This window comes from Erinaceus europaeus, chromosome 1 (genome assembly GCF_950295315.1).
Source record: "Erinaceus europaeus chromosome 1, mEriEur2.1, whole genome shotgun sequence".
In the NCBI taxonomy this organism is placed as follows: domain Eukaryota; kingdom Metazoa; phylum Chordata; class Mammalia; order Eulipotyphla; family Erinaceidae; genus Erinaceus; species Erinaceus europaeus.
In genome coordinates this window covers 37,090,782-37,105,789 of record NC_080162.1, presented here as the reverse complement: position 1 = coordinate 37,105,789, position 15,008 = coordinate 37,090,782, and the positions used below count along the sequence as shown (strand labels likewise).

General features: G+C 46.1%; 2 protein-coding genes and 1 long non-coding RNA gene across 8 annotated transcripts in view; 2 read left to right on the top strand and 1 right to left on the bottom strand.

The window, feature by feature from the left end:
- The first annotated feature begins 121 nt into the window (after positions 1 to 121).
- Positions 122 to 15,008, top strand: part of LOC103115370 (neuroendocrine secretory protein 55-like) — a 59,760-nt gene continuing 44,873 nt past the window's right edge. For 2 of the 3 annotated variants that reach the window (XM_060183294.1, XM_060183350.1), the window contains exon 1: positions 123 to 1,184. In XM_060183294.1, coding sequence (XP_060039277.1) covers positions 381 to 1,139 — 759 coding nt within the window. In that variant the 5' untranslated portion in view covers positions 123 to 380 and the 3' untranslated portion in view covers positions 1,140 to 1,184. Of the gene's footprint in view, positions 1,185 to 15,008 lie in introns of all 3 variants that reach the window. The other variant, XM_060183394.1, reaches the window with a different exon arrangement.
- Positions 1,051 to 15,008, top strand: part of GNAS (GNAS complex locus) — a 65,455-nt gene continuing 51,497 nt past the window's right edge. For all 4 annotated transcript variants that reach the window (XM_060183112.1, XM_060183060.1, XM_060183007.1 and 1 more), the window contains exon 1: positions 1,051 to 1,184. In XM_060183112.1, coding sequence (XP_060039095.1) covers positions 1,139 to 1,184 — 46 coding nt within the window. In that variant the 5' untranslated portion in view covers positions 1,051 to 1,138. The remainder of the gene's footprint in view (positions 1,185 to 15,008) is intronic.
- LOC132535894 (uncharacterized) lies at positions 2,178 to 11,389 on the bottom strand. Its single transcript, XR_009547625.1, has 2 exons — positions 11,125 to 11,389; positions 2,178 to 2,505 (listed from the first exon to the last, which is right to left on the bottom strand). It is a non-coding gene; the product is annotated as an uncharacterized LOC132535894 (long non-coding RNA).

Here is a 15,008-nt window from a genome sequence, read left to right as displayed (position 1 = left end):
CGGGGGAGGGGGGGCACCTCCTTACTGCACATGCCCGGCAGAAGTCCGGGCGCGCAACTTTGCAGAACCTCTCAACCCATCTCTCCTCTCCTCAGTCTCCTCATTCCTCTCCCAGGCGAGAGGACCGGCGGAGGCGCCTCTCCAAGTCTTAGACTGCGGAGTCTAAGACTTAAGAGAGAGGAGCCCCGGAGGAGATTGACTTTTTCCTTCCCTTCTCCCACTCCTTTTTGCGGAGAGGTAGGCAAAGACGCGGAGCTTTAGAAAGTTGAGGTTCTTACCTCGGAAGGTGCACCTTCATCGGCTCCAGCAGCCGATGCGCATCGGAGCCGCTCTCTGCAGAGTCAGAGGGCGCGTTGGCTTTCCGGTGAGTGCCCCAGAGGATGGATCGTAGGTCTCGAGCTCAGCAGTGGCGCCGAGCTCGCCACAACTACAACGATCTGTGCCCACCTATTGGCCGCCGGGCTGCCACCGCGCTCCTCTGGCTCTCCTGCTCCATCGCGCTCCTCCGCGCCCTTGCCACCTCCACCGCCCGCGCCCAGCAGCGCGCGGCTCAGCAGCGCCGGAGCTTCCTTAACGCCCACCACCGCTCCAGCGCCCAGGTAGTCCCCCAGCCCCCCGAATCTGACAGCGAGCTCGAGCACGAGCACGAGGAGGCCGAGCCCGAGCCCGAGCCCGAGCCCGCCCTCCCCGAGTGCTTCCAGGAAGAGTCTGACTACGAGTCCGAGACAGAGAGCGAGACCGAATCTGACATAGAATCCCAGACCGAGACCGAGACCGCCCCCACCACTGAGCCCGAGACCGAGCCCGAGGACGAGCGCGGTCCCCCTCTGCCCATAATCCCCAAGGGCCCCTCCTTTGGCCAGTCTCTCACTGAGCGTCTCAACGCTCTGAGACTGAGAAGCCCCGACGCCTCCCCGAATCGCGCGCAGCCTAACACTCGGGAGCCCCAGAGCCCCACTGAGGGGGAGGAGCCCAAGCCAGAAGACAAGGATCCGCGGGACCCCGAAGAGTCCGCAGAGCCTAAGAGAGAGGAGAAGAAGAAGCAGCGCGGCTGCAAGCCCAAGAAGCCCACCCGCCGCGACCCATCCCCGGAGTCCCCTCCACCCAAAAGGGGACCCATCCCCATCCGTCGTCACTAATGGCTGACGACGGATTCCAGGTTCTCCTTGTTTTCTTTGGACCAGGTTAGTTGTCAGTCGCTAAACTGGGGTGCCTGGGGTGGATGGAGGTGCGGGATCTGCGGGAGGGAAAGGGGGAAAGGCGGTTAGAAGGATGGTGGGAAGAAAAGGGACTCTGCTCGCCTTCCCGGGGCGGCGGGGGCGGCTAGGGAAAGGCGGGAAGGGCTCCCCAAGTCTTCCCAAGGTACCAGGGATACCCAGGTGGCCAAAAGCTTGTTGGACGGTGAGGCGCTTCTTGTGCCTCGCTGGAGACAACTTGTCTCCCGAGCTGGTGTCCAGGATGCACGACTGAATTCCGGGCGCGCTCCAGGTTCCGAGCATCACACCCAAAAAGCCACCGGTAAGTTACTTGGTTTACGCATTTTTTTCCTTCCTAGAGAGGCTTATCTTAAACAGCCTCGGCGAGCGCCCGAAACGTGGTTCAGAGGTGCGCGCGCCAACTTTACTCAAACTAGAGTAACCGCGACGACACTGGAGCAATGTGAGAAAAGTAATCAAACTGGGATTGGGCGTGAACTCCGGAGACTACTGGCTCCCGGGAAAGGCGCACGCGCGCTCGCAGGACACTTAGGGCCCGGGGCCCAGGTCCCGGATTGCGGCCAGTTGGGTGCCCCGGGACCTCAGCGCCGGAGCCCCTCGCGGCTGTGCGCCAGCCTTGGCCGCCACCACCCGCCTCCAGGCACTCTAAGGGTGGGAGACCGCAGCAAAGACCTTGCGCACCTGCCTGCGCGCCCCATAGCCGACCTTTCCCGGAAGGCGAGCACCTCCGCCGTACTTGGAGGGTAGGTGCAAGAGGTACGGGAGCCGAGGTGGGTGGCACTACTACGGACTTCCTAGGTTGGTCGCATCGGGAAATCACCAACATTTTGGCACAGCTAGTCTGGCAATGAAACTGGGTGCTGCTTGGGAGAGTTTTCCGATTCTTTGCGCGCGGCGCCGGGGGGTGGAAGGGAAGTACTAAAAGGTGGTCGCGAGCAGAAAGGTAACATAGAACACGGATGGGGGGGATTGCGTCTTTAATCAGGGTACCCTACAACGCGTCGGTCGGGAAAGAGCGTAACACCCGCGGAAGTTGGGAAAAGTTGTTGATCAGATGCAAGTCCTTGGGCTCAACGCTGGAGAGGTGGGGGGGGGGGGTGCAGGGGCTGGCGGCTTCAGCAGCCTCGGGGCAGGGAGGTGGTGCGCACCAGCCATTTTTAGCTCAGGTGGAGTTAAGTTTGGAATGTGTAACCTGGAGTTGAAACGGTCCATGTCCCATCACTAATTGCATGCGTAATTCCAGGATGCATCGTCGATGTGCATAAAAAGTGTGCCTTTCTCGCCATTCCTGGTGAGGGGGAGGAGGGAGAGAAGAGAACTAATTAAGTGAAATGTATTTATAAAGCCCCACCCGTTTTAGATATTAATCATTTCTAGGTGCGAGTCTCTTGTACTTTGTTTTTTTCTGTTTTGCACGGGCTTGAGCTCTTTCGATGAGAATGGTTTTAGGAAGGGGAAAGTCAAGTGTTTGAAGGTGAAAAAGAAAGAGGGGTCGGGTTTTTGTTTCCTAAAAAAGGATTGGGGACTAGAAGGAACCCACTTGAAAAGTCAGAGCAATCCCCTAAAATGAAGTTATGTTGAATTCTTGGATGCCTTTCTAATCTTCACTAGTAAATACCAGGAAGGCAATTTGTGAACTAGGGTTTCTTTGGCAGTGTTAATGACTGTTAATGATGGTGGTCCGGGCTTACCTGGGACAGGAAAGTGAATCTGCATAAATAGGATGGCGCTCCCCCAAAGTTGAAATTTCTTTCTAATGTAAACAGTGACTGTGTGTTCCTTTCTGTGATACTAAGTTTTCTGTGTTTTCTTTAGTAAGGTCTTAGTAGTTGAATTAACCTAGTATAAAAAGTCTCTAGTAAGTACACAGAAGCAACTATGACTTGGTTAACTTTTGATTTTTGGTTGGCTTTGAGAAATCCTCATTAGAGAAATTAGCATGTTGCCTTGCTGTCTAGCCTACCTCTCACTCCAGCCTTGGTAATGTTTTTAAAACAGAAGTCTGAATATAAGAAGGTTTGGGGGGGACACACTTAGGAGCACACACACACATTTTGCCAGCTTCAAGGCACTGCCATAAACCACCTCTGATTGCAAAAGCCTGTTCACACCACCCCACACCTTCTTCCACTGAGCCTCCCTCCCCCACTTGTTTCCCTTCACCCACCTGGTTCCAGTGTGGAGGCCATTAGGCAATTTTAGCAACTGAAGAAGGTACCCACCCCCCAGGACCTGAGGACGTGCTCAGGACACCCTTGAAAGGGTGTTTTAACAAAACTCCTTTCTTAAACCAGAGAGCCTAGAGCTATTTCTTCCCCCCTCAGAGGTGTTTCCACCAGCAACTTCTCCAAACATTCCCAATTCCCTAGAACTCCAACTGGCCCTTTGTGAAACTCAAGTTAGCATTTGAATGGGTTCACTCGCCTTTTCAACTTAGGTGGGGTTTGGCAGTGAGGAAAGTATCACCCCAAAAGTAGATATTATATAGTTGACTACACAGCTACAGAGTTAAGTGTATCAATTAGCTGACAATATTTCAACTGGGAAGAGAAGAGAGGGAGGACAATAAAGAGTTAAAAAAGAGTTGGTATGTGCAGTGTTTAGGGTTTTTCCTTTTATATTGATCATTTGCTTAATGGAAATCAGCACTTTTCTTAGATTGAGGCACTTTTATAACAACTGTTTGAGTCATTCAAATATTATGTGATGACAACAGCCTAGTGTAACATTTGACAAACAAAACTTTTAAACTATATTTATATGAATTAAGAATTAGGAAACCTAAAGTTTGGAATTTATTTTGTGTCCTTAATGACATCCTACCCTGTTGACAGTCCTTTACTCTTTAACCCTCATTTTAGCAGCTGTGATAGGCTAATGAAGAAAGCTGTTGGTAAGAATGAGATTTTTTTCAATTGCATATCACTTAGTTTATCTGCATTATCATTGTTTCTCATGCAGAAGAAAGCTACTGAGAGGAAACTGAGCAGAAACCATGGTGTTGAGGGAGCATGTTTCTTAAAAGAAAGGTGACTTATCACAAACAAATCCCTAAAATTAAGCTTCCCCAGGCTAATGATATCATATGCTAGTTTTGACTACTGCCCTTCTCTTAGAACTGCTCGGCAAAGGGGAAGAGACTCAAATTACCTCTTTAATCCTCATGTTCCTGAAAGAGGGTGGAATTCTTGGTCCTGCTCTGTGGGGTTTCCTAAATCTTGATGCCTTAGAGACAAAAAAACAAAAAGGTGCCAGCCTAACCCAGCAGCCTAAGCTCACTTCAGCACCCCCCTCTGCCTCAGTTTCTTTCCTTAGAAAATGGTGTTGAATCAGATGTTCCCTTTCAGAAGCCTGGAGCTGCCCTATTTCCCCTCTATCATCAATCAGTGATTTTCCTGTTAATGGGGCTAATCAAAGGTTGATCAAATTAAAACACCAGTTGTGAAGAAATGTTTTGTGCTGCTCTAATTTTGATTTTGTCAAATGTTTCTAAATTAGTGGCAAAACTGGTTTGAAGAGGCAAGTCAGAGAATGCACAACTCCACTGTGCCTAGTCACTAAGCTTAAAGCAAACAGGCCATCCCAAATCAGATTTTTTAAATATTTATTTATTTATTTTCCCTTTTGTTGCCCTTGTTGATGAATCAGATTTTTAATGTTGGTATATATGTATTTGTTTCCCTACCTGCTCTCTGCTCCTGATGTTAGGAAAACAAGCTTTAGTGTGGCTGGAGGGGTTGACTACTTTGGGGGAGAACAGACCCCCCCTCCCCACCACACACACATAGTGCTTGTTAAGTGACCCCAAATGCTGAGTTTATTATTTAGTAACACTTTTAAGTGTGCTGAAAAATATGACTCAGGTTGCAGTTAGAATAAAACATTTTCTCAGCTTTTTTTCTTTTTCTTTCTTTTTTCTTTTCCATTATCACTCCCTCCCAGGAGCTTTTTCAGACAACTTTTTCTTAATTGCTCCTCTTCCATGAAATTTTAATCAAACAGATATAAAGATAGACTGTCTATCTGGTTATATACTGTAAGACTTTGTTAACAGCAAGGATTAGTCTATACCCCCAGCAAACCAATTTTGCCTCTGTTGGAAATGCATGGGATAAATAAAGCAAATGTATAAGAAAAACTGTTTTCTGTCAAACTAAGTGACTTTACAGTGCGGCTTCATTTTGGGTCTTTTGCTTTTCGTCATTCATCACAAGGCTATAAGGTGAGTTTTATCAATGTTTACTTTGCTTTTATAAAAAAAGATTTTATTTATTAATGATAAAGATAGGAGAGAGAGAAAAACCAGACATCAATCTGGTACATGTGCTGCTGGGGATTGAACTCAGGACCTGATGCTTGAGAGTCTAGTGCTTTAGCCATTGTGCCACATTTGCTTTGCTTTTTTAAAAATCTTGCGCCTCATCCCCCTCCCACTCATGCCAAAGCCTATGCTGGTTTAGTGTCTAATTAATTCCCATGGCAGATAAACCAGAGTCAACAACCTGGTGACTTAGTTCTCCCAAGGACAAGAGTTAGTAGTGTAGGGTCACTGTCACCTGTTGACAGCTATCAGCCTGCACTTGGGGAATTGGGGATGCAGCCTGTTTTTTATTGTATGGGCTTATTTTAGACGTAAGATCAGTCTGTATGGGCAGGACTCTAATATGGGTTAAGAGCTGAGTGAGACAAAAGGAAAAAGACATTTTGGGAATCATGGAAAAAAAGCCTAGAAGATGTAGGGAAATAAACTGGGAAGGAACAGAAGGTATGATTTGGAGTTGGGAGTCACAGACATTTTATAACTGTAAGAGAAATCCAAGCACACGTTATAGTGCACAAGGACCCGGGTTCAAGTCCCCAGTACCCACCCACAGGGTGTGGGGAGCTTCACAATCTGTGAAACAGTACTGTAAGACTGCAAGTGTATCTCTCTATCTCCCCCTCCCCTTTCAACTTTTCTGTCTCTAAAGAAATAATTATGCACTGTAGTCTTAAAATCCCATGACCCACTATTAAATCCCAATAATAATAATAATAATAAAACAGAACTGGGGAGACAACATAATGGTTATGGAAAAGATTTTATGCCTAAGGCTCTGAGGTCCCAGGTTCAATCCCCAGTCTCAGCATATGCTAGAGCTGAGCAGTGCTCTGGTATTTCTGTATCCCTCATTAAAACAAAATAAAGTATCTTTTAAAAAATTTTTATTTTATTTTTTGCCTCCAGGGTTATTGCTTGTGCTCCGTGCCAGCATGATAAATCCACTACTCCTGGAGGCTATTTTTCCCATTTTGTTGCCCTTGTTGATAAAATATCTTTTTTAAAAAAAGGGAGAGAATAAAAAATAAATTTTAAAAATTAAAAGCAAATAAATCACATACATAAATTAATTAACCAGGGGGCAGGGTAGTAGCAGTAGGTTAAGTGCACATGGCACAAAGCCTAAGGACCGGTGTAAGGATCCCAGTTCAGGCCCCCTGGCTCCCCACTTGCAGGGGGGTTGCTTCATAAGTAGTGAACCAAGTCTTCAGGTGTGTCTATCTTTCTCTCCCCCTCTCTGTCTTCCCCTCCTCTATTTCTCTCTGTCCTATCCAACAACAACAACAAAAAGAACAAGTGCAACAACAAAGGCAACAAAAAATGGGAAAAAATGGCCTCCAGGAGCAGAGGCACCAAGCCCCAGCAATAAGCCTGGAGGCCAAAAAAAAAAAAGCTATTTGATTTTTAAAAATGAAGCTATTTGATTAAATAATTAATTAATAAACCAAATACACACACACACCTGAAGATATAAAGTGATTCAGAGAGGAACAGGTTTAGAGGAGACTGTAGAAATCTCTATCTGGTAACCAAAGAGTTGGGGAAGATAGCATAGTGGTTATGCAAGAGGCTCTCATATCTGAGGTCCCAAAGTCCCAGGTTCAATCCCCAAACCACTATAAACCAGGACTGAGCAATGCTCTGGTAGAAAACAAACAAACAAACAAACAAACAAATAAAAAGCAGAAAGAGGTTAGAATAATATATGGAAGTTGGGAGCTGGGGGGGGGGGCAAATATCACTTTAGCATGCACAAAAGCATTTTAATAGTAAAACATGGAAGTGGAGGGCCATTAACAGAGATATGAGATTGGCTGCCTTGAATTTTGCTTTCCTGAGAAGTCTTTCTCAAAGACCTGGTTAGAAATGTAAATTTTGGGGACAAGGCCATGGGGGCACCTGATTAAGCACACACACAATGCACTAGAACACAAGTTCAAGCCCCTGGTCCCCACCTGCAGGGGGAAAGCTTCATGAGTGATGAAGGTTTCTTTTTCTCTTTGTTTCTTCTCTCTTGCTTTTTTTTTTTTTTTTAATTTTTTCTTTTTCCCAGGAACACTGCTTAGCTCTGGCTTATGGTGGTGTGAGGGATTGAACCTGAGACTTTGGACCCTCAGGCTTGAGTCTCTTTGCATAACCACTATGCTGTCTGCCCCCACCGATCTCTTTCCTTCTCTGTCTCACCCTTCCCCTCTCAATTTGTCTCTATCCAATAATAAATAAAATAAAAGAAAGAATAAAAAAGAAATATAAAGGGAGTTGGGCGGTAACGCAGTGGGTTAAGCGCACGTGGTGCAAAGCGCAAGGACTGGCGTGAGGATCCCGGTTTGAGCCCCTGGCTCCCCACCTGCAGGGGAATCGCTTCACAGGCAGTGAAGCAGGTCTGCAGGTGTCTATTTTTCTCTCCCCTTCTCTGTCTTCCTCTCCTCTCTCCATTTCTCTCTATACTATCCAACAACGATGACATGAACAGCAGTAACTACAACAATTTTTTAAAAAGGGCAACAAAAAGGAAATAAATATTTAAAAAAAGAAAGATAAATTTGTAGGATCACTAAAGTTTGCATCTGTGTGCCCCACCTGCTTCAACCAAGAGGAAAGATTTAAAATCCAGGAAATCCTGCTTTTATAGATCAAATCCTAAATCTTGGGAGAGGCCCCTACCTTCCATCTTGAGGGGCACGAGGGCCTCCAGCCTGCTGAGAAGACACATTTCTCTTCTCCCCCAAGCAAAAACTGGCTTTTGAGTGCCCTGGCTTATGTTGCTGTCTCAATTATATGTCATTAGGAAAATGTAATCTGGGTAATTGAGGTTGTGCACGAAGGTGAAATACACCATCACCCTTAAATTCAAATTATGTTGTCCATAGCCCCTGGGGTACCTAGAATTTCTACCATGAATTACCAATATTTTACAGAGTCAAATTTATCTCCGGGGTTCCCTATCATCACCCCAGCCCCCTACTTCTGACCTTTTAGCCCACACAAGCTTCTATACTTTTTAGAATGAACACATTTCCCCCTGAAATTTTCTGCCTCATCAGGAGCCTGAAGAAAGAAACCTAGGTGGGATAGACAGAGACAGTGGATACCCTAAGAAAGTACCCCAAAAGAATAGCGGTAGTAGTAGTGGTGTGTCAGACGCAAATAGTGTGAGGTAGACCCTATAAGATAAGGTTAACTGAGGACAGCTAGTAAGCTGAATGAAGGAATCTGAGTTAATGGTGGGGGTCCTGACTTCTGCATCTCTAAAATGAGGCATTTGAACTTGAGCAGATCAGCTATTTATCTATACACACACACACACTTTTTTTTTTTTTTTTTTTTTTACCTGAGCACTGCTCAGCTCTGACTTGTGGTGCAAAAGATTGAGCCTGAGACCATATCTGCCTCAGGCATAAAAATCTTTTTTTTTTTTTTTTTGCATAACCATTATGCTTATCTCCCTCAGATCAGTTGTTTTTGTAAGTAGGGTTTCCACAGTCTCAGATGAGTTCTGTTCCTATTTATTTTGTAAAGAGACAGAGAAATTGAAAGGGGGAGACTAAAAGGATTAGAGAGGGACACATGTAGCACAGCTTCATAGTTCTAGAAGCTTCCCACTGCAAGTAAGGACCAGAGACTTGAATCTGGGTCCCTGTTCATTGTAATGTGTGTGCTCTTATCAGCTATGCCACTACCGGGCCCCAAGTCCTGTTCCTAAATCTTGCATTTGAGTCATGTTCCCTGGCATTTGCCTGAAACTGCCTGGTCATGCAGACCCTCTGCAGACAGTAGTAAGTTTCTGCTGCCTCCACTGGTCAAGGCTGGCAGAAAAGATGCTAAAAAAGCAAAATGATGGGACTAGCAAGCCAGTGATTGAACAGTAATTAAATGAACAGCTTCAAAATCTTCTGGCCACTCCGTCAGCACTTAAAAAACATTTGTCACTAGGTGGCTCAAAAACTTAACTGTTGCCTGAATTTTCTTCGCTTTTGCTTTCTTCCTGCTTTTGCCTTTTTCCTCACAACTGGTGAAGTCTCCTCACTTAAAAGCAGTCCACTGACACTAGTCATAGGAGTAGACCGTAGAGAAGGCAAGTACCCTACGCCTACTTCAACCCCGAGCCACAGGCTAGTAGGAATCACCAAGGTCAAAACCAGATTGTTTTTCTTGGTATCTGCTTCTTTTCTTCTCACCTCCCACCCCTCCCCTTCAGGGATTGCCTTCTAATCTGCTTTCACTTCTTTGAATACAGGTATGAACAAGGTAAATTTGACAGATAACTAATTAAAACTTGGATGTGTCTTGGTTGGGGCAATAAGTAGGAATTCCCAAGTGTAAGTATAGTAACAAACATTTGTTGATTAAAATGGCTGCTGACCTGGAGGCAGTAATGGGAAAACTGAGTTTGGGTGGTCTGGAAGGTGGTGCAGACGATAAAGAATCTGACTCAAGCATGAGGTTCTGAGTACAACACATGTAGCAGTGACGTATGGTTCCCCCCCCCTCCTCTTTTTTCATTAATAAATAAATATTTTTTAAAATAAAAAAACTGAGTTTGACAAGCCCAGGACATATCCTGGGCCCACCAGGGAAGGGGGCACATCCCTGCAGGTGGTGACAGTGCTATTCATAGCCAATAGTAAGAAACACTTTTTTTTTCCCCATTTGGGGTTACTTATTTACCAAAAGTTGATTTGCTACATGTGATACCAGGACCATTTGGTTTGAACAGGCTGGCTTTTCACAGAAATGCAGAGTTTAACTGAAGCATGATGAATAGCAATTCCCATTCTCTCTCTCTCTCTTAATTTTATTTATCACTGGATAGAGACAGAGAAATTGGGAGGGGAGGGAGAGATAGGGAGAGAGACAGAGACACCTGCAGCTCTACTTCAACACTTGTGAAGCTTTTTCCAGGCAGGTGGGGACCAGGGGCTTGAGCTCGGGTCCTTGCACACTAGTGTGCGCACTTAAGCAAGTGCACCACTGCCTGGCTTCATTCTCTTCTTAATTGATCAAATGTAGAAAACATGCTCATTTCAAATGGCTGAACATACACAATGTTCAAAATAACCTTCAACTGGACTTCTGACACCAGATCCTTTTCTCCCTGTTGAAAAGTCACTCCACACTGACTCATTCCAGGATGGAATAGTATATGCCCCCTGTCCTCTAGTTCAGGCCTTCACTCATGGGGTCACCTAACTAGTCTCTCTTACCATCTCTTCCTGAGCTGCATGAGCCCAAAAGCGAATTTTCCATACTAGCCCCTGTTTATTACAATCAAATATTTACCCCTTACTCTGATAGAAATACATCTCACATTGAAAAGCTATGCGGAAAAATACTTCACAATTATATTGGCAGATCCTAAACACTGTCCCTGGTGGTGTGAAGACAGAACTAGGATGTCCCACTACCATCACTGGTTACTTTCATCTAAACTGAGGCCGTGTTTCCAGACTGAGTTAGCAAGATAGCAACAGCAAGCCTTGAGTAGATTTCCTGGACCACCCTAGCAGTTAGGGTGCCCCCTTTCAACTCACCAGTTGATCACCTTCCCTTAAACCACCCCTACCCCATACCTCCCAGCCTCCATACCTGGTTTGCAGGTCACCCAAATGTCTTTGGGGTAGTTTGAGCCTCATACTTCAGAAGTCTTTCCATTTTCACTGCTGATATGCAGTGGAGTTTCAGCTCTGAACCCCACTCACCCAAGTGATTTGGGGTTTCCAGACAGTAGTAACTATAGAAAAACGTGTGGACAAAAAGAGGAATATTAGAATAAAACACTGGCTTTTTCTTCTTCCTAGTCCTAAATCAACTTGAAATTAAGGTAATTCTATGAAAGACTAAGGGTCTGTCTTAGCTTATAGCAGAAATTTGCAAATGCAGTTTGTCCGACAAAAGACATTTGGCAAAATTCAGAGACGTAAAATTCAGAGACAGTTTTCGGTTTGATACAACTAAGGGGATGCTACTGGCATCTAGTGGGTACAGGCTAGGGATGCTGCTAAATATCAAATGGTGCACAAAACTGTGGTAACAGAATTACCTGGCCCCAAATATTAGTAGCACAAAGGCTAGAAAACCTGAGTTACATATGCTGTTAATACTTGTGTTGTTTCCTCTAAGAAAAAACACCCCCCACCCCCACTAGACTCCCTTTTCCCCTTTCCCCCCTTTTTAGTTCTCCAGATATTCCAGAGTCTATCACCAAATATAATTCTTCCAACAAGGGTTATATCTGACCCAGTTACTTTGTATCCTAACAAGATTATCACTTCAGATGTAGAATTTTTACCACTCTAACCTTGAGACACCCTCCTCCACAATGAGCTATAAAAATCTTCACCCATGGGGGTCGGGCGGTGGCGCAGTGGGTTAAGTGCACGTGGCGCAAAGCGCAGGGACCGGCGTAAGGATCCCGGTTGGAGCCCCGGATCCCCACCTGCAGGGGAGTCACTTCACAGGCGGTGAAGCAGGTCTGCAGGTGTGTCTGTCTTTCTCTCCACCTCTCTGTCTTCCCCTCCTCTCTCCATTTCTCTCTGTCCTATCCAACAACAAAGCAACGTCAACAATGGCAATAATAACCGCAACGAGGCTGCAACAACTAGGGCAACAAAAAGGGGAAAAAATGGCCTCCAGGAGCGGTGGATTCATGGTGCAGGCACCGAGCCCAGCAATAACCCTGGAGGAACAAAAAAAAAAAAAATCTTCACCCATTAAGCACGGGTGGTGCAAAGTGCAAGGACTGGGGTAAGGATCCTTGGTTTGAGCCCCTGGCTCCCCACATGCAGGGGAGTCACTTCACAAGCTGTGAAGCAGGTCTGCAGGTGTCAATCTTTCTCTTCCCCTTCTCTGTCTTCCCCTCCTCTCTCCATTTCTCTCTGTCCTATCCAACAACGACAACACAGTAACAAGGGCAACAAAAGGGAATAAATTTTTAAAAATTTAAAATAAATAAATATCTATTTTTTAAAATTCTTCACCCAGGGGCTAGGTGGTGGTGCACCTGTTTGAATTCACACATTAGAGTGTACATGGACTAAGGTTCAAGCTCCTGTGCCCCCCACTTGGCAGGGTTGAAACACTGTAAATGCTAGTCTATCTGTATTTACTTTCCCTCTCAATTTCTATCTCTATCCAAAATAAATAAATCCTATATATATTCACCAAGTTACCCAGGAGGCAACACAGTGCCTAAAGCAATAGATTCACAAACTTAAATGTCCCAAGTGCACATCATATGTGCCAGAGTGAATGCTGATTCTTTCTCTGCCCCTCTCACTAATAAATACTTAAAAAAAAAATTCTTTAACTTTCCTACTCATCTTTCTCTACCTCTGCCATTTCTGAGACCCACTTAGCTTCACCCCTCCCCCCCAACAACTTCTAGGTGCCAGACTGGCTCCTTCACCTTTACTGACCCTCAAACACATAAGTTATTAAAGGACCCTTTGGGATCCTTTTCCAGTCCCTTCTTCAGGCTTCCTTCACTGTCTGTGTTTCTTCTTTCCTTCAGTCAGAACCACCCCACAGCCTGTTCTCTTCATCTGGACATCCTCTTTAACCTTTCCTTAAAACAGGTTGAAGACCTCACTTGCATGACAAAAAAAAAAAAAAAAAAATCATTTCCATTTCCTGCTAAAAAACCTCAGAATTATCCATTCCCCCCCCCCCCCCCAAGGCATCCTTGGAGACAATCCTATCCAATAATTTTCTGATTTCTCTTTCTGCTTCCCCAAAACCCAGCATGGTGGCCTCCTCTTTTTACCCAACCATGTTCCTTGTGTCCCACCACTGGCTCTTTGTTCAAGGTATGCGGCATATTCCATAGCCATTCAGCAGTCCATTTGATGACCCATTTTTCTCCATATAGACTTTCAATATCCCCAAATTGGAAGCCTTTAATAACATTTTTACACTATTTTGCCCTTTAGAATATCACCTAATCCCTCAATTCATGTGCTTTCCTGGTAAAAAAAAAAAAAAAAAAAAAACAATCTTTTTTTTTTTTTTTTAAATATTTATTTATTGGATAGGGACAGCCAGAAATTGAGATTGAGAGGAAGGAGGAGACAGGGAGAGAGACAGAGAGACACCTGCAGCCCTGCTTCACCACTCGTGAAGCTTTCCCCCTGCAGGTGGGGACCAGGGGCTCGAACCCGGGTCCTTGTGCACTGTAACATGTGCGCTCAACCAGGTGCGCCACCACCCGGCCCCAAAACAATATCTTAAGAAGAAAATTGAACAGTTGGATCCCAGAGACCCACGAAGGTGTTTTTAAAAAATGGGCAAGAGAGAGATCTCGTACCTATTCCTTGATTAAAAAAAAAAATGCTTAGGGAACAAGTCTATGTAAAGTAGGCTGGACTCTGTCTGGAGACACCGAATGTTTCCTATGAGATTTCCCCCAGCCCCCAATCACAGCCTCCCTAGAGCTCCTATTTCCACCATCTACTGACCTTCCTCTTCAGTAGGACTCGGCATCTCTGGGGCCTCAATTCTTTATCCCTCTGAAGTTGTTTTGGCATTGCGGCAATTAGCCCTCTCCTTGGGACGCTGGCCCCCTACCTCCAAGCCCTTGAACGCTTCTACTTGCCTCGCCCCTAAGAGTCTCCGAACTCCCTTTCAGTCTTTGTGGTGTATGGCAACGGGAAGAGTGACCCCCATGGCGCCTACTGGCCTCGTGGTGTTCCAGGCCTAGTCGCCATACTCCCGCCCACCGCCTTCCTTCTACTCCAGCAGCACAATCTCTTCGGTAGTTCTAACGCGGCGCCCCCTACTGAACCTCCCACTAGTATCCGGTTTCCGGTCCAATGCCCCCTGCTCATTTGCCAGATGGTCTTGATTGGCGTGACCCCAGCCCAATGACTGACCTAGTGCAGGGGTCGAAGGTCAGTGGGTTGATTGTTGTGACCCACTTGACCCATGAATGGACGTGCAGCTTGTTGAACCATTGGGTATGGGGATAGTTGGCTAAAGTTTAAGCCAAAGTTCAGTGTTGGCATTTGAAGGTATGTGGGCCCATGTAGCTGAAGTGATAGATCTTGGGTCGGGGGTCGTTCAGACATTACCCAGGATGGCACTTTGTCAGCTTTCCTCCGCGCGGCACGGCCATGTGGACGGTGGATGCGGGACAATGGCGTACTCTGGCTGTGGTCTCATCGATCTAAAAGGGATGCATTAGAGTGAATGAGATTGTACCCCCGCGTTGCTAGCCTGCCGGTGGCTCATAGATAAAACGATCCAGGCAGTGCACCCTGCTTGCCGCAACCCGCAGGGTATAGCGTTTACTCGGCCATCTTCTCCCCCGGGGTCGCCCAACCAGTAAACTACCTCCTTAGGGGGACATCTGTACCCTGCCCAGCTGTGTGCAAGTAAAGGTAGCTCACAGGTGCCTACCGCCCGATGTTGAGACAGACCCGGGTACCGGGTTTTACGGCGATCTGGGAGCGGCAATATTTTTTCCTTCGCGGCTT